Source organism: Peromyscus maniculatus, chromosome 10 (genome assembly GCF_049852395.1).
Source record: "Peromyscus maniculatus bairdii isolate BWxNUB_F1_BW_parent chromosome 10, HU_Pman_BW_mat_3.1, whole genome shotgun sequence".
Lineage (NCBI taxonomy): Eukaryota > Metazoa > Chordata > Mammalia > Rodentia > Cricetidae > Peromyscus > Peromyscus maniculatus.
In genome coordinates, this window is record NC_134861.1 from 14,652,396 (window position 1) to 14,671,065 (window position 18,670).

Genomic DNA, 18,670 nt, shown 5'->3' on the forward strand with positions numbered 1-18,670 from the left:
AACTCTGACAGCATCTCAAAAAGGATAGATAAATACTGTACTTCCCGAGAAAATCATGATGGATTCACCTACCAAACAGCTAAAGCGCATGCTAAAGATGGCATTTAGAAGATAAAAGACAGGAGAGGAAGAGGAGAAGACTGTGGCATGAAGAGAAAACCTAACTAACGTCAGGGCCCAGTTCAGAGTCTGAGCACCTGCCCAGTGAAGAAGGCAAAAACATGGCTGCCTAGTCTTCTCACCTTCTGAGACCTAGAAGATGAAATGCTATGGCTAGGAGAAAGTCAAGTCAGGTCCCAGGCTGTCCGTTGGGGTAGCACTGAAGATGGGCCGTCCCGCAGATCCCGCCCTGTTCCTGTATGATGAGTATATGAGGTTCATTCCTGCCTGGCCCTGTAGCGGGACAGTACCTGGAAGCAGGCTTCCTGGACTTGGAGGTTTATTCAGTATTTCTGTTTCAGAGCCTCCAGGCAATTCCCCGGTCCCAGATGCCTGGCCTCCATGTGTCACTGGTCAGTCTGCCATCTGTGCCTTGGCTGAGCTGCCCACCCCCTCATTTTGAAGGGGTGCTTATTTGTAAATGTGCATTTTGATCCAAGCGGGTGCTCCTAGGGGACCTGCCCTGCGTGTGTGGTGCTATGCTGCTCACTAGAGAACCTGCATGTCCTGAGTTCCACCCCTTACCAAGTGCACGTAACATTTAAGCGCATGCTCACTGTGGCATTGTTATTAATACTTCAAATCTATAGTATGTGCACAAACCTGTACCCTTAGCTCCTCAAATCAGAGAGAATATGAATATTCAGGTATGGAAAGAAATCTGAAAGGTATATGAAAATGGAGAAGATGCAAAGTATGATTCCATGTGAAAAAAGAAAATAAATTACACACACGTGTGCACATATACCTTCTGCATGCTTGTGTGAACAGTTTCAGTGATTCTGGAGTGTGTATATTAACCTGGACTTCCCCCAGAAGCTGCTTGTTAAAAGAAAGATTGGTGTGTTGAGGGGGAGAAGACATTGCTTTTATCTTGTGCTTTTCAGAGTTGTTTTGCTTTATTTTCTTTTATGCCTCTTAAGCAAAACAGTTAAATGGAAAAAAGTTGTTAAGCTTGTCACAGCTTTGTATTTAGCATCCCTATCTGTCCCCCAAAGCCCAGGAAAAGTCTGTGCTAAACATAAATTAAAGGAGGATGGTGGGTTCAACTGATGGAAGACCCCACCCACTGTACTCACCCCTTACTGCTGGATTGCTCTGAATGTCACAAAAACAGGGATGGTGAGAAGCTCCAAGGGCAGGAAGAGCCCCTTTTGTTGGCTCTGTTCTTCTGCTTATCTTAGTTTCTTTGACCTCAGATGACTTCTGAATTTATATTTTACAAAATGTACTTGGTGGGAGTGAGACCACATGGCACCTTCATTCTGATGTTCTAGTGTCAAAAAAAATAGGCTAAAGATTAAGTCAACCCAACTGTCCACCAGTGCGTAAATAGATAAAGTTGGTATGTGTGCATGATGGAATACTATTTAGTTATAAAGGTTGGAATCCTGTCATTTAGAACAGCATGGATAGACCAGAAGAGCACCGAGTTAAGTGAAATAGTCCAGGCACTAAAAATCCATGGCATGCACACATGTGCATGTCTGTGCTCATGTATATGCACACAGAGCAGTGTAATAAAAAAATTAGTTGATAAGGTAAGAACTTGACCTGATTGCTAAAAGGTGAGCAAAAAATCAAAGTGAAGAGGAAAAAAACCTTTCAGACAGAAAACACCATGATATTTTCAGTGTCTCACAGAAAATAGGACAATTTATTGAGGTAACATGGCCATTGCATGTTTGTAAATACAAAAAAAAAGGAATACACCACAAAGGAAACAGATTCCCTCACCTAAGGCTCCACACCTTTATATAAGTCTTCAGCCCGTGTTATAGTTGCATTTTTATACTTACTTGTATGATCTTTTCCATGTTTCATCCCATAAAAGACATGCCATTGTTTGTTCAACACTGTACAGTGAGTAAAGAGTGTGTGTATGTTAAGTGAATTGGGGACAGATTGTATAATATTTGAACATCTCTCTCAAAAAAAAAAAAAAGAAGTGGAGAGAATGATTTCTGCCAGAAGCTGGAGGGTAGAGGGGTATAGGAAGAGAGAGGCTGACCATTGGATTCAAAGCCATGGTTAGCTAGGAGGAATAAACTCCAGGTACTTTTGCACGGTATGATGACTGCTATTGACAGCAATGTGGTATACCTAGAAGACAGGATTCTGAATTTGCTCACTCTAGTGGAGAGTCTGGGGTGGTGGGTGTGCCACCCACACTAGGAAATCCGAGTGTTATGCACTGCATCCATGACTGAAATCTCAAACATCACACTGTACCACATAAACATGATCAATTATTGGGTATCAATAATAAGAAATTAAAAACAATAAAGACACAAATACACCTTAGCCTTGAAAACCACCTCTAAAATATTAACTAGGAGGAATAGTCAGTATCCTCACTTTTCCATTTTGATACCAAGGCTTTTAAATGCCTTATTTTCTTGAACTTCCTTTTCTTGCCCTTAACATGATGCTGAATACTTAGTGTATTGTGGGCTGCCCTAAAGGAGAGAGAAGCTGGGACAGGGATAACAAATGACTTGAAAAAAAGAAAACTCCTTTGCTCTCCTTTTTATTTGAAAATATTTGGTCTGAAATTTTCTCTGTATGCTCATAGCAAAGGAATGACTCTCTCTCCAACCCTGATGGAGCTGCTGAGCTCTGGTCAGCCTCGAGCATTCCAAACAATGGTTAGAGCATCCATAGAGTGTGTCATGTTTAGGAAGGAATGAAACACTCCTTTTATGCTTCTTTAAATCTGATACTTTCCCAATTCAAACCAATATTTACTTCTTTGTCTGCTAAGACTGGGGAGAAATTGGAAAGTTGGGCGATAAGATGCACATTTAGCTAAACAGGAGTTGACTTGTTTTCTTTGTTTTGTTTTGTTTTTCTAGCAGCCCTGTGGGCAATCCTGGATGGAAGCCAGGAGGTTGCTTGTGCTAGGCAGGCACTCTATCACTGAGCTATATCCCCAGCCTGGGGGTCAACTTTCTTCATAAGAAATTGAAGGATGTATTACTGAGTCATTCTCTTTTTCATAAGATGTTCAAAGATGAGCAGTTTCATAGGATTTCCCCAAACGTGTGCAATACTTTAAAAAGAGTCCCTGCAAAGCCCCTCTTTTCAAGCCCTTTGGATTCTTCTTCCCTGGCATTTATCCTAAACAGAATCTGCTCCAGCTGATGCCACCTCTGGGCTGGGGACAATCCTAGAGGCTGACAGGCATTACAGATCATGCTCACTGACTTGAGTCCACTAACTGGGAAAAGCTCACGCGCTGATAGGAATAGGCTGTCGCTTGCAGGTGTGTCCACCCCCATCACACTGTCATCTACAGAGTTCTCACTCAGGGACCTGCAATAAAGTTACAAAATAATCACCAAGAACCCCTCGATGTCTTCCGCATGTTTACAAATTGGGGCATCAAAGCTCTCCTGGCCTGGAGTCTTCAGACTTTTGAGTTGAACTCGTGTGGATCTAAAGAAAGCTGCCTTTTCCTTCGGGGGCCCTCCTCACTAACTTTTTGTCTCTTCTTCATCAGTCTTTTGAAATTACTCATGCATATGGATTAGGTTTTTGTTTGCCTTCTAAAGAAAGAGAGAGTTCATGGGGAGAAGCTTGAAGGAGTTGAAAGGCCATCTCCACACTTATTTCTGACTGCAGCTGTAGGACCCAAGCCAGTGTTCTTGCTTCCTAAACCAAGGTGTGTCTCCTACAGCAGCAGGGACTCTGGCCAGTGAATCTCTGAGGCTCCTCTGGTTCCCCATCACCTGAACTATGTATTTGATATTTTCTTAATGCTGTTTGTAATGTGTTTGTTGGAAACAAGGCGTACACCCTGTGGACATGCATAATCTGTGTAGGAAAAGGAGCCTCATATATATTAAATAACAATGGAAGTATCCTTCCCAGTTAATCATAGTAAATCACCTTGATTGAGCACTTTGAATTAGTTAATACTACCCTAAGCATTGTCTCATTTTCACCTTATAAAAACCCACTGAAGGAGGATGTAGTTACCTCCAAATTGTAGGAAGCTGAAACTCAGCTGATAAGAAATTGACAAGAAGTTCCATAAGAGCCAGACAGTATGAGCCTACTTCAGCCCTAGGCTCCAAACATCGTACTCTTCTATAGAGTGGTGGTTCTGTAGTGGGAACATCTATTTACCCCAGGTATTATGCCCCCTTGGGTCCCTTAGTATATTATAGGCACATGCCTTTGGGAGAGATTCCCAGAGCTTTGCCAGGTAGCTGGGTAAATTATAATCTACTTTAGAAATCATTTACTTGAGTTTTGGATTAAGGGCACAGTTTCTTTAATTTGACCACAGAAACTTCTCAAAGACATGCTTGACACATAGGCAACAGGCAAATTAGGTACGAACTGGTGTATTCATAATTTAGCCAGAAGTTTTGCTTTCTAAGTAAGTGAAATTGTATTTGCCTCTTTAGAGTCATGCCGTATGGCTTACTAAATATTTGCTGTCTTACTTTCTCCATCCCATTGCTTGTGCTGCAGGGTAAAGGGACAAGCCATAGCCTATACTTCTGCAGTGTACCACGAGTTACTCAATGACACCATGAGCTTAACAGGTTAGCGTTCACACTCATTATTCATTTTATTTTCACCACGACCCTCTGCACTATACCCAAATCATGAATTTTAGCCTCCCACTGTACCTGAGGAGAGAGTTCTAAAGTGATGGCCATCTATCCTTTCCATCAGCTCTCCAGTTGCTTTATTCAGACCTGTAACCCAGCTCCATCGTTGTATTCATCATGGGGCTGTGTTGGCTTTACCTAGCACTTCCTTTTTTAAAGAAATGATCCAAATGATTAGTGGGGCAGAAGGTAACATACACCACGATTTTGCCCGTCAGGAAGGCTTTCATGAAATGGTAGCTTTTCCTCAGGAAGACCTTCCATCAATAAAAGCATGCAAAGGTGCTTGGGCACAGAGCCCCTGGAGCGATGAATGTCTCTGCAACATAACTCACACTGGGGGCTCTTAGGCAAATCAGAGGAGCTCTTAAAAACCATCCATCAGTGAGCTGAGGGGAGGCAGGGTTGAATTAATGCCATGCTCTTGGCTGCCGTGTGAGTACGTCTGGTCTTGTTCCTTCTGGTCTGGTTGTGTACGCCATGCCCCCAAAACATGGGGACTGATCTGTAATTCTTCATCTCCCTGTGTGGTTTCTTCTACTCTGAGAGTTCCTATTGATCAGTCTGACTCTCAGTACTTTAGAATCATGATTCCTACTGTTTTCATTATTCCTTGTCCTCCATATAAGGAAGGAAAAGTACTGAGATATGAGAGAGGGAATGCTGTGGAGCTGGCCTTTTAGTGTAAAAATTGGAGCCATTTGTAATTCTTAAGAAGCACAGCTGTTACTATGAACATCAACCTTAAGATGTAGTTGATACTGTTCATTCAAAGGTGGATCAGCCACTCTTTTAAAAATGGGTAAATAAGAGGGGTGTTTTTGTTGGGTTTGGGGTGGGGGTTATATACAATTCAGCATGAATTGGGCTGAAAGTGTGGCGTGCTTTTATTGGCTAATACCTGATCTTTATCACACACGCCCTCCCCCCAGCTCTGGTGTGGCATCTCCATGGGCCCAGAAGCATCATGGATGACACCAAAGTTATCATAGGAAAGATTATCATAACAAAATAAGTCAAAGCAATTCTCTTTGTCTTTCTCCTACTCAGTATTAATAGCAGCTGGTTAATCACAGGGACCCAACGCTCCTGTTTCTGTGTGTGCCGACGCGTGCAACAGCTTCTTAAGCTGTGACTTTGCTGCCAGGGGCCCCACTATCAATCTGATGGAGGTTCTTTTTATGATTATTTCATTTATTTTTTTGAGGTTGTAATGTAATTACATCATTTCCCTCTTCCCTTCCCTCTTTGGAGGTTTTTCATTGGCCTTTCAGAAGGCAGGTGGTATAGGCCTTTGTTCACCCAACCTCCTCCTCTCTCCACAGCAATGTCTCTACATAAGAAAGATCTGTTTAATGAGAATCTTGTGTGGTTCTTATCTTTGAATATCTCCCTAAAGTCCTCAGACTTTGAAAACCTTTATTCTGGGCCATGATCCTGTATGGAAGTAAGAGTTGTCAAAAGGTTCATATGCGTTCGGCATCCTCCTGGTTAGAGTTTTTCCTCACTTATGGCAGAGATGAGAGTCAGTGCCACACATCCAGCCACTGTTACTTTAAAGGTCTGCTGTTTAGGGTGATGGAGACAGTACCGACTAATGCACCTGACTAATGCTCTAGCATAGCATGAGCATTTTCAGTCAGTCTCTTGGGTCTTCTGCTTTTCTTTGGGAAATTATTGTAATCTTACCCCATCTTTAACTATTTATCTTTTATCAGCCATCCAAATATACCCAATAATGCTCTTCCTGAAAATATGCCAATTACTCTAATCACAGCTAACCTGGGATATTACGTTGTGATGTCTCTTTCTTAGAGATTGTAACATAGCCCCAAAGCATGCCCTTGGTGCCTGTACAGATTCTATTTTAAAGATTCCAGGAATGCTTGTCTCGTGTACTGAGACTGTTTTACTGATTTTGCCCATCTCCTGAAATGTTGGTGCAATTCTTGTGAGTTGATCCAATCTTCACACCATGTCTGGTCATGGCCTCAGAAGATTTTACTGGTTGACGTGTTGGTTTGCATGTGCTCCAAAAAGCCTGGGTTAATGTCTGTGGGGAGGTCATTTTGCCTGTTGGGCCAAGTTGCCAACTCAGCAGGCACACATCTGGGGTATTGGTGCTCTGGTAGCCTACCTTCAGGTTCTTAGCAAGACTGTCTTTGTAGGTAGCCACAGTGGGTCAGCTAGCATGGGCTTAGGGTCTCACCAGCTGTGTCTCCAGTGTGGTTTGTGTCTATTAACCCCTTTAAATCAGCCCCAGAAAGGTGAAGCCTTAGCAATTCCAGCCTCAGTGAGAAAAGAGAATCTTCTCCCAATGACAGCTTCTCACTGTTGATCTCAGTTCCCCCATACCTAAAAGAGCTAGACAAACTTCACTTTAATCCAGCCAAAGACTGCAGGGGAGAAGGGAGTTTGTGGGATTAAGAGGGGGAATGAGAGCCGGGCAGTAGTGGCACACGCCTTTAATCCCAACACTTGGGAGGCAGAGCCAGGCAGATCTCTGTGAGTTTGAGGCCAGCCTGGTCTACAGAGCGAGATCCAGGACAGGCTCCAAAACTACACAGAAAAAACCCTGTTTCAAAAACACCAAAAAAAAAAAAAAAAAAGAGGGGGATGAGAGGGTAACAGGGGGTGAAAATGACGAAAATGCTGTATATACATGTATAGGATTGTCAAATAATAACAAAAAAGGAAGGAAGGAAGGAAGGAAGGAAGGGAGGGAGGGAGGGAGGGAGGGAGGGAGGGAGGGAGGGAGGGAGGGAGGGAGGGAGGGAGGAAGGCCCTACTTCATGAAGTGTAACAAACTTTTGTCTTTGTGTGGATTGTGAGTTTGTCAAAGCATCTGAAAAGCCTCAGATACACAGGTGCCATCAGTAACACTTCCAAAGAGTATATAATGATGTCTTTAAGGATATGCTCAAAAATTGACTGGTAGGCTGTTCAGCTTGATATTGTTAAAAAGTATAAAAATAAAAAAAAAATAGAGAGAGAGTTAAAATCAGCAAAATAATGGAATCCCTCATGTGTCCATTATAAATAAAATTGTAGGAATAGGTCTGTAGCACCAGAATGTATTGAGACTGTCTAAAAGCTGGTTTCCTTTGAAAACTAACATGGCCACATATTGTCTCTACTGTATCAATGCTTAGGTAGTAATTTAGCACCAGGAATAGATAAGGTTACAGGTGTTGTTTTCCTTTTGTAAATCTTTGTTCCCTGGTGTTTGTTTATTGCTTGGCAGTGATATTCATTCCTAGAAAGAGAAGTCCATGTTGGTCCTAACAGGGAAGCAGTAATGCAGAGCAGATGCCCCCCTTCATGCTGCCCTCTCCTGCCATCCAGGTGAAGCCCAGGCGCTGAGGCTCTCCCGGCAGCTGACAATGCCTGCCGGAAACTCAAACTCTGATTTGTGTCTGCAGGGAAGGAGAGCCCCCCTGTCAGTGACACTCCAGATGAAGGGGATGAACCCATGCCTGTCCCTGAAGACCTCTCCACCACCTCCGGGGCACAGCAGAACTCCAAGAGTGAGCGAGGCATGGGTAAGTGGGTCAACGTGGTGTCCCTCAGGCTGCGAGATACACGCAGTTAGGAAATGGCTGCTGTGTAGGGTAAGGTAGGTGTGGTCGCTCCCTCCTGTCCTCTGAGGTCAGTCACTTACGTACTTCAGGGTTTCCCGACTTGGGCAATCTGTTTCAATTAATGTGTTTTTAATGGGTGTGTTTTTAAAGTGGTTTTCTGCCTCTGCAAGCGGTCTTGGTGTTACTATGTGCTGAACTACTAGCATGGGTACCTTTTGAAACTCATTTACATAAATTTAAAGGTCAATTTAAATCAAGAGATTCAGCCAGTGTTGGAGCATATAGATCTCCTTTGTTTAGTCCCAGAACTACCCTAGGTGATAGGGGTTTGTTTTCCAAGGTAACCCAGGCATAAACAGATGCTCACAACACTTGCCTGTGGTTCTGGGAAACAGAAGAAATTGTCCTTGGGCCATGCTACACAGGGAGAGTCAGGCTGCTGACTTGGATCTCATGGAGAAAGAGGTGGGCTTGCCCTGAAATTCCACAGCTGCTGTGGAACCTCTGCAGAATCATCATACTGTAGGCATGCTTTAGGGAACTGAAAACAAGGCTGGTTCCTGGAGAGCAGGGAAGACATGTGTTCTCCACTTGTTATAGATGAGTAGGTCACGGGTGCCAGCAAAATGCTGTTGGCATCTTGTCCCTTTGACCATGGAGTGTGAGTGGGGATCAGCCTTGGCTGTCACTGCTGGCTGGCGCCATCACAGGCTGAGCCCCTTACGTCCTGAGTACAGTGCTCAGTACCAGGCGCTCTCAGTGTGGGAATTCCCTTAGACTTGTCGTTTCCAGGGCTTCCTCTCCCTGACTACCACCATTTGCAATTTTCGGTACAGTTTCCTTTCAGGGTGGAGTTTAGAAAATAGGAATTTCAAACTTGAGAAAATAAAAGGCCCTGGTAGATCTTTATGCCTGGTTCGGCAATAGCAATTAACTTGGCCCTGAAGACGGGGGTGCTCTTTGAAATAGGCCCCACAAACAAAGGGAGCAAGAGTTCTTGTGGGCAGCTAGAGGCCAAAGAGTTGATTATCAGGAAAGCAGAGAAAAAAAAGCCCAGAGGACAGATAGGATGTGGGAAAAGGATGAGAGGATCCACCCTAGAAATGCCCCCAGCCACATCCCATGGTAGCCACCTTGTCCTGTGCAACCCTTGAAGGAAAAACCCCAGTTGCACCTGTAAGCTGCAGGCTGTGAGTTTCATAACTTGTAGAATATAACATTAAACAGAATAGTGTGGAGATAACTTGGAGAGGAAATTCACAGATTAAAGGAAATAAAGTTGAAGCCATACCTCGCCACATTGTATCATGGGATGGCTCATGAGAACTAAAGAGTTAAAAAGGACAGGGAACCAGGAGCCACAACAGTCTGGGGCAGGAGCAAAGGGCGGCAGGAGGAAGCAAGAGTCACCATGGAGACAGGGAGTCAGTAAGAGGGATGTGGTGGTGCAGGAGGCCAAGTCTCAGAAGGACACATCCAAGACTCCTGGTCCCTGGTTGTGACCCTCAGAGCAGAGCTTCTCGTGGCAGAAGACATTAGTGGCAGACAAAAAGGAGAAGGTAGGCAAAGTGCATGTGCATGCCAAGATTTGCAGTCCTGGAGAAAGGGGCCCAGGGTCGCTTTGGGAGTAAGAGAGGGCCAGGCAACAGGACATCAGGAAGAGGCAACAAATTTATTAATTAAAGACAAATCCATAAGTCACGCCGTGGAGGTGCACACCCTTAATCCCAGCTCTTGAGAGGCAGAAGCAGGTGAATCTCTTGAGTTCGAGGCCAACCTGGTCAACAAAGTGAGTTCCAAGGCAGCCAGGATACACAGAGAAACCTTGTCTGGGGAGGTGGGGGGGGGGGAATGAATCCATAAAATAAACAAATTGAAAACAGCCAGAAAAAGGAGAAATGTGTTGAAATAAGACAGTATCAAAGGGAAGACTGACTTCAAATCCAGGTGTGAACCATCAGAGTGGACAGTCCAAGGAGGCACGGTCAGAGCTGACCAGCAGTGAGGGTGGAGGAGGTTGGGTCACTCAATGGGAGAGAGACAGGCCTGCTGTTGACAGCTGTGAGCTATTCCAGAGGAGACGAGAACAGACCAAGTAAGAAAATGAGCAGTAGGAAATGCTAGAAACCAACCCCCAGCTGGTTAATGGTCATTCCCAGGACTTGCAAGTCAGGATTTCACACACTGCTGCTTTTTCTAATAATGCTGTAAGAACACCCTAGATCTGTGTATACATATTAGGACAATGATAACCAGATGCAGAGCAAGACAAGCACCAGTATTGGGCCTCCATTTTCTTCAAAGTCTGAATAAGAAGAAACAAAGGGTTTGAAGTGCAGCTTGAAGAACTTAAGTCAGACCCAAAGGAGAACTTTCTGGCAAGCAGCAATTTAGTCATCAGAATGGTCTACTTAATGACACTGTGGCTTGTTCTTTCTGAAGTGGTCTCTTTAAAAATGAGAGAACTCTCAGCTCTCTGAAGTGGTTGTGTCTGAAACCATTTGAAGCTGAGGAAGCTCTCATTGACCTCTTCAGGCAACCCTGAGTTTACCGAGTCTCAGTTGTTTGCTGGAGGGAGTGCAGGGCCAGTGCATTGACACAGGACTGTGGGGCCTCGTAGAGGTCTTCCTGTGGGGCCGTGTCCAAGCTGATGTCTGGAGAGAGATGGGCGACTTTTAAAAGAAAAGTAACTGCCTTCCTTGGCTCGGTAATACTTCTTCCTTCTTTCTGGTGCGTTTTCTCCTGGTTTGGCTTTGCTCGTGCCCCTTGTGACCTAGAAGGGACCAGAGCTGTGCCACCCTTCCTACCTGGCAAGCCAAGGACTGTGGCCAAACTGAGAATGCAGAGTGCCCCTCTGTGTTGAATGCAACCACAGGGAAGCCGGAGCAGAGGGGAGGGGGATTCCAGGCTAAAAGCACAGACCCACGCCGTGAGAAGGCCGGGCCAGTGTGGAGCTTAGCCTGGAGTCCAGGAAAATGGCAGCAGAAGCACAGGCACACCCAAGGAAACGGGGTGTTTCCAAATCAACCTGAGTCGAGGTTTCAGGGGATGCTTTGGCCCCTGACATTGGAACCCAGACAGAAGGAAATGTGTGCAAACTCTGAGAGGGTCTGTTCTAGGCTGTGCAAAGCCCTTCGAGTGCATCTTAGCCTGATAATTCACCTGCCAGCTCTGAGAGAGGCTGACCCTGCACAGCTTCTCACTGAGTGCCTGCACCGAATTCTGGCTTTCCTTAGCTTGGATGGAAGGGGGAAAAAGGTACAAAAAAAATCTGCATTTTTCCGTTCCTCTAGGAAGCCTGAGAGAAATAATGGAGTGTATCAAAGTCTTGATCTTGGTTTTTATTTTGTTTGACTAGTTTTGTTCATTTTTTTGTGTGTTTGTTTGTTTGTTGTTTGTTTCTTCTCAATTCACTTCTGATTCAGCCATGACAGCAGGGCTGAAGCAGAAACTATAGGCAATCATTTCAAGTTTTCATTGCGTGTAGGCAGCGTAGATGGTACTGTGGTACATGAGGGCATTTAAAATATATTGTCACACATTTTGTCACTGATAGCCCTGGTGCCAGGGTCCTCTCCTGTGAGGGGGGTGGCGTTTAGCTTGGGCTTTGGTTGGCATACAAACTCTGGGTGTCACTGTGGCATTTCAAACATACTACCGCACCAGGCTCATTCACCCTGTCTGCCGCTACAGTCCTTGCCTTTCTCCTGTCTCCATGGTCAGCTTTCAGGCAGGCGAGGGTGGTCCTCGGGTGGGTGGCAGATATGAGGATTCTCTTAGGCCCAGGAGAGGGAAGAGGGGCTGGAGGGAGTTTTTCAGGACTGGAAGTGAGACACAGGCCTAGCTGGAGAGTGGGCAGCTGGCTTCAAGTACGGATGTGAGCCCCGTTATCTAATCAGCAGCTAGAGGAAGTTGTTTTTATCGGTGAAATGCATCTCTTCTGAAGCGATAGCCCCACTTCAGCTTGGAAGAAGCATTATCTTGCAGTATCTGAGCAGCTGCAGCAAGTGCAGGGGCTGAAGGTGTTAGCAGGCAGCGTCTCCAGCCTCTCCAGGGAGCTGCTGCCGGCCTTGGTTTCTCTTCTCTGGGGATGACTGGAGGATATAGGTTAGCATTTTGAGCACTTTGCTCTTTCTTTCTCCCGTCCTTGCTCCTCCTCTTCAGAGCTGAATGGTCTGGGCTGTGGTTTCAATGGGGCAGATCTGTGAAATTCTGTTCATAATGTAACTTACCATCTCTACCATGGAATGCTTGTAAGTGCCACTGGCATGCCCACCCCCATAGGCATCTCCCAACCAGCCGGGAAGGATCCCTTTTTCATGAATTTCTCAAAAACAAGATTCTAAGTAGTATTATAAAAACTACTTTCCCACCCTCTCTCTCTTTCCATGTTTGGCCCCGGGGGTGGTGGGTGGCTGCAGCCTTGCCTCCAGCAGAGGAATAAGAATTGCAGCCTGTCAACCAAGCCTTTTGTCTTCTGCATCTCCCTTCATCTATCAGCCAGTGGGAATCCCAGGGATCTTCCTGACAGGGGGTCATGCCTGAACTTCGAAGTGAGTCTGTGCAACACCTGCCATCTTGAGTTGGGCTTGGGTGCACACAGGCAGACCAAGCAGCAAGAATTCAAGAGTATCCCTTGGAGGAAATGCGAACTGATGTGTGTTTGTCAACACCTGTTCATGCATGCTTGCTTCTGTTAGGAGGAGATTATGTTATTGTATGTATGATGAATGGATGTGATTTATGTGTGGTAGATATGTGTGTGCTTGTTTATGTGTTCCTGTGTGTGGTATTTGCATATATATGTTTTGCATGTATATATGCATATATTTATACATAGGTACAGTATATGTGAATATGGACATGTGATATTCTATGCATGTGTGTTTGTAGGTGACACAAATATTTATGGTGTGTGTGGTATGTATGTGTGAGGTATGTGAGGAATATGTATATATATATGTACTGTGCGTATATATGTGTTTGTATATGCTATGTATACACACATATGGTGCATGTGTATATGTTATGTGTGGTATATATGTATATCTGTGTATATGTGTGTGGCATATGGGTGGTGTGTGTGTCGTATGTATATGATGACACAATATGTGTGGTGTGTATATAGTGTATATCTGAGATGTGTATAGTCTCATGTGTATTTGTATGATGTGTAGCAATGTGTGAGTAGTGTGTCTGGTATTTATGTGGTGTATATGTTTGTGGCATGTGTATGGTAAGTATATATGTGGTATGTATGTGTGTGGCTTGTGTGTGGCATGTGTGGTTTGTGTAGTTTATGTGTGATATGTATGTTTGTGTCTTGTGTGTAGTATTTATGTGTAGGGTATGTGTATGGCTTCTGTGTGGCATGTATATGTGTGGTATGTATTACTTGTGTGTGGTGTGCAGGGGGCTTGTGGGATATATGTGTGTGGTATTTATGGGTATGGCTTGTACAATTTGTATAGTATGTATGTTGTACACAATGTTTGTAGTGTAGGTGTGGCGTGGATGTTTGTGGCATGGATGGTGATATATATATATATATATTATATATATATATGCTGTGTGTTATAGATGAATGTATGACTGTTGCTTTTTTTTATATTTATTGCACTTATTTTGGGGTGTGTGGAGCTGCAATACGCATGTGGCATGAAGCATGTGTGAAGACCAGAAGACAGCTTGCAGGAGTCAGTTCTCTCCTTCCACCAAGTGGATCCCAGGGATTGAAGTCAGGCTTGGCTGCAAGCACCTTTACCTGCTGAGCCATCTCACTGGCCCAAACGTGTGGATCTTACCACTGCTATTTTCCTGGACATGCTGGCCCTCGGCTGGCTGCTTTCAAGCAGGTGGAGCCCCTGGGTCTGGTGTGTCCTAGCTCTTCAGCTCTGCAGTGACTACCATCTGTGCACCTAGCAGATGAGGAGTTCACCTGACCCAGGCAATGCCTGCAAGTTACACCCTGGCATGGAGTTCACCCCAGCCAACACTCAGGGTGTTGTTAATGTCTTCATGTTGTGCTAATGACAAAAATCACATATCTCAATTGGGAGACCCTGTGCCTGAGACCCTATAAGTAAATGACTTGGACAGAAGCCTTGACACTAAGCCTGACATAAAATTATACCCTGAATCCCAACAGAGGGCAACTCAAGGTCCCTGAAAGAACTTCACTAATTTCCTGTCTGAATTCCAGGGCACAAGAAGCCTAAGCCAGCTCTGTCAGGCCCTGGTAGAGAGAGTGTAGACAAATGTGTAGACAAATGGAGGGTCAGGGGAGAGAGCATGACCTCATACTTTGGGCTAGCCTCTTCCTGTATACAAAAAGCCACTCTATACCCCTTCACTTTCCTTGTATTTGTAGACTGGTGGCCACAGTGCCCTGAAATGTCTTTAATATCTGATCCAAAACAGAGCCCCTTAGGTGCAAAGCATAGCCCTGCCCCAACCTCTGCTTCATTCAGTTTAGTATTTGTGTGGATGTTGTTTGGGTCACCTCCCAGCTTCATTTGGGTTGTCTGGCCCTTCAGGGATGAGGGAAACCCATCAGATCCCAAAACTATTCCCTTTGACAGCTTAGAGAAAGACTGGAGAGGGATGCCTGTAGTACAGTGATACAATGATAAATTCACGAGAACATGGTTTTCTTAGAGAATATCTACAAGGAAGAGTTTTTCCTAACTGGACTGAGGTTCAGGTTCATGGAGCAGCTGGTGTGAGCAGGGGTGTGAGAGGGAGCCGGCCCTGTTTTCACTGGAGGAAGAGTTGAGGAAAGAGGAAAGGATGCTTAGAAGGGACGGAGTAGAGGCACAGGAGGACCTCTGCAGCTCGGTCTGGGTGGTCTGGGGGTGAGCAGTGGTGCTAGCGAGGGGCCCCTCCCAACATGGTGGCCCAGGTGAGAGACCCAGCTGATCTGCGTGTTGGAGTTTGTTCTCATGATAGTCTTTGGAAGTCTTCTGGTCTCCTGGAAGGGTGTTTGAACCCGTGCCAGGAGGCAATGTGGGGAAGAAAGCAGGTAGAGATGGTGTTTATCTACTGACTTGGTATAGGTCCTTGTGTCTAGTGACCAACTGAGGTGACTGGGACAACGGTGACTCTGCTGAGCCAAGTGAGGAATCCAAAGTTGATTAAGATAAAATCCAATGATGGTTCTGAGCCAAGGAATTAGCTGGAATGTGGGGATGGAAAAGGCAGAAGTTCCATCTTTGGGTAAAGTCTGCCGGGTAGGACAATGGAGGGAAACCTCGGGCACACACTGGAAACCTTGTAGGAACAGGAGCCTTTAATTGTATAGAAAAGAAAAAAGAGAGAGAGAAACAGAACACATCCAGTGGTTCAGGTGAAGTTTCTCAGAAGAAATACGGCATGGAAGCCACAGAGTAGATGTAGCAAAGGTGAGAAGTGTCGGAGTGTGCACAGGAAGTGCCCTTCAAGGAGAGTCTGGGCCCCTTGTGCATTTTCCAAAAGTAGCTCAACAAGACAGAAACCAGACAGAGTGCCAAGGAAATCAGGCAGATGAGCAGCAGGATTGGGGGTTGGAGTAGGGGGAGGCACAGGGAAGGATGGAAAGATCAGAAGAGGGGGAAAAGAGACTGAGAAAGTTGCTGGCTGAAAGGGAGGATTTCCAGGTTGGTGCTTTAGGGTGAAAATATTTAAATTCACTTTAGGAAGTAGCAAGGACTGGAGAAAAAGAAAAGACTGAGCTCAGAGTCCTGGGAGGCAAGCAGGGTGGTTCCCATGATGCCCTGAGCACTCCCTTTGGATCCCTTTGCAGAAAGTCTGACCCAAAAGAGCTTCCTGGACCCTTTATTTTCTTTCTAGCCTCACACCTCATCCCTACAGGTGGAGTTGGCCTAGATTTCCCCCCTGAGGGTTAGGGTTAGCACCTGTTCTTCCCTAGAGTAGGACAGTGTCCCGGCAGTGTGGATGGAATGATGGTGCTGCCCTATTAAGGGTGGAGAAAGGAGAGGAGAGGGAGGGCAGGAGGGTTTGAAGTTGAGAAGATCTGATGCTCACCATCTTCATTATTCATTCACAATGGCATAACTCCTGTTTGGGGCAGAGTGGCAGAGCCTTTGTGGGAGGCTGCCCTGCCACATCGCCAATGGTGCTACCCCACCCAGGTCACTGTGACAGCCGCACATCTCCATAAAGCTTCCAGGTGAGAAACTGACTTAAATGTCATCCACACTTCCCTCAGTGTCTTCCCCACACGAGAGCTTTCAAGTTCACACAGGCCATCTTCAGCTGGCTAAGACTTTTCATTGTGGTTAGTAATGTTCCAGAACCCAACATAGAAATTAAAAGTACACTGTAGAAAATCTGAACCACAAGAGCTAACAGAATCCCATCGTAGGATGAACAGCAGCCCTTCTTCCTGGTTTTATTTTCCCACATGTGTTTCCAAAGGTACAGGCTGACTGTGGAAAGTGGTTTGTTCCTATAACTAAAACCCAATATTCATCTTCTCTTCACCTTACTCTGACCACTTAAATTCAAAATTCGCATTGTGCTCCTCTAATTTACCGAGGGAGACGAAGAAGAGTCCAAGATTAAAGGGCTCTGGAGAAGATAAGACAAGTGCTACTTTCTGTGTCGGGTTTTGGTCTCTGTTATTTTCTGCTTTGTTCTCTGTGTGTTGAAAGCACTGGCGGTTCTGTATGTAGAGCAGTCAACTGACATTCCGTTAACTTTCCTCCTGCATGGGGTTTCAGAAAGAAATGGAAAAAAAAAAAAAAAAAAAAAAAAAAAAACAGGTTTTGTGCTGTGGTTGCCAGTTACCACCTGTCCTCCTATCTGGTTAGGACATTTTTCTGATTTGGGAAGTGTAAATATAACCCAGAAGAAAAAAAAAAAAAAAAAGCTTCCCTTCCTTTTATGCAAAAGTAGAAAGGTTCAACCAGAGACACCAAGCCCTACCCATCACCCTTCAAGTTTGCAGAGAAGCAGTCGAGCAGGGTGCAGATGCCTGCTGGGGGTGGGGGGTAGTGAAGAGTGCAGGAGGCATTCCTCCCCCTCCTCCCAGGCCTGCGTGGCTCAGTCCCAGCTCCGGCCTCCACCAGACATGCTCAAAGGATCACAGACCTGCTCGTGATTTTAACCTTTTCTTGGGAATTGTCTTAGGATAAGAGAAACTTGGAAAGAATTCAGAAAGTGTACTCCAGCTAGCCTGGAGCCAGACAGAATCAGCCGATTTCAGATAGATTCATTCGTGCTGCCAGACTCTTAGCTTGTAGTCTACCGTGGTTAGAAGTCTTTACACCACACACATTTGGCCAGTGCTACAAGTTAGGGCTTTTTTGTTTTGTTTTGTTTTAGTTTGGTTTGGGATTTGAGAGCTGGCTTGATACAATTTTTGTATTTTGACAGCTACAATGAAGTATGGGAGGTTTCTTTCTTTTTTTTTTTCTTTTTTTTTTTTTTTTCTTTTTCCAAAAGCTATCCAGTAAAGGGTAAATTTGCCTCGCAAGAGTTGACTCCCAGTGGCTCTCTGCAGTTGGTATCACAGATGGGGCCTCCCGCAGCAACTGCCCTCGGCCTCTTACTAAGCACAGAACTTCTGTTGAATCCATCAGTTATGTGCACCCCAGAAGTTGGTACACAGATCAAGAGGTGACTCCCCTCACTGGCCCCTGCACCTGTGGTGGTTGTGAAGCCACTTTCTCAGTAAGGCTTAGCAGTATGCAAATGTGGAGGAGAATGATCAAAAACTCATCCTCCCGTGGAGGGACGCAGGACTCTTGGGGCTCTGAAGCACCTGACCCTTGCTGGAACTCACTTCTCTGGTAGAAGAAGAGCCATTTTGGTGCCACCCCTGTCTGGAGTCAGGTCAAGGCAGGCATCCCTGGTCACAGGACTGAGGTGTGTCTTTGCAAGGCTGGCTGCCAGAAGTACTTCCCCTACAGGGGATGTGGCTGCAGGCTGTCGATTTCCACGGAAGTCACCAGGCCAGGATTCCAGTGAAGAAGCCCTGAATATCCGGCATCTTCCCCATCCAGCAGGGTGTGAACTGTGATCGGATGATCAATGGATGGCTTCCAGGCTGGCTCCTGCTGCCCGGCAGGACCCAGGCAATTGTGGACATCCACTTTTTCCAAATGAAGGGCTGTTACCCTAGAAGTGAAACCCTGCTGAAATGAGAAAAGGACGTTTATGACAGCCCTGCAGGCAGCTATATGATTATTGTTATTACTATTCTTAGAACCTGGCAAAATGTTGACTGCTCTCACAATGTCTCCACACTCCGCTTGAACTTGGCTGCGATAAAAATGAGAAGCTGCAGTGACCCCTGGAGCACTT

General features: G+C 45.3%; 1 protein-coding gene across 32 annotated transcripts in view; it reads left to right on the forward strand.

Moving 5' to 3' along the window:
• Positions 1–18,670, forward strand: part of Ikzf1 (IKAROS family zinc finger 1) — a 96,117-nt gene that overhangs the window by 16,007 nt on the left and 61,440 nt on the right. For 31 of the 32 annotated variants that reach the window (XM_076545999.1, XM_076546001.1, XM_076545996.1 and 28 more), the window contains exon 3: positions 8,207–8,326. In XM_076545999.1, coding sequence (XP_076402114.1) covers positions 8,207–8,326 — 120 coding nt within the window. Of the gene's footprint in view, positions 1–8,028; positions 8,130–8,206; positions 8,327–18,670 lie in introns of all 32 variants that reach the window. The other variant, XM_076545989.1, reaches the window with a different exon arrangement.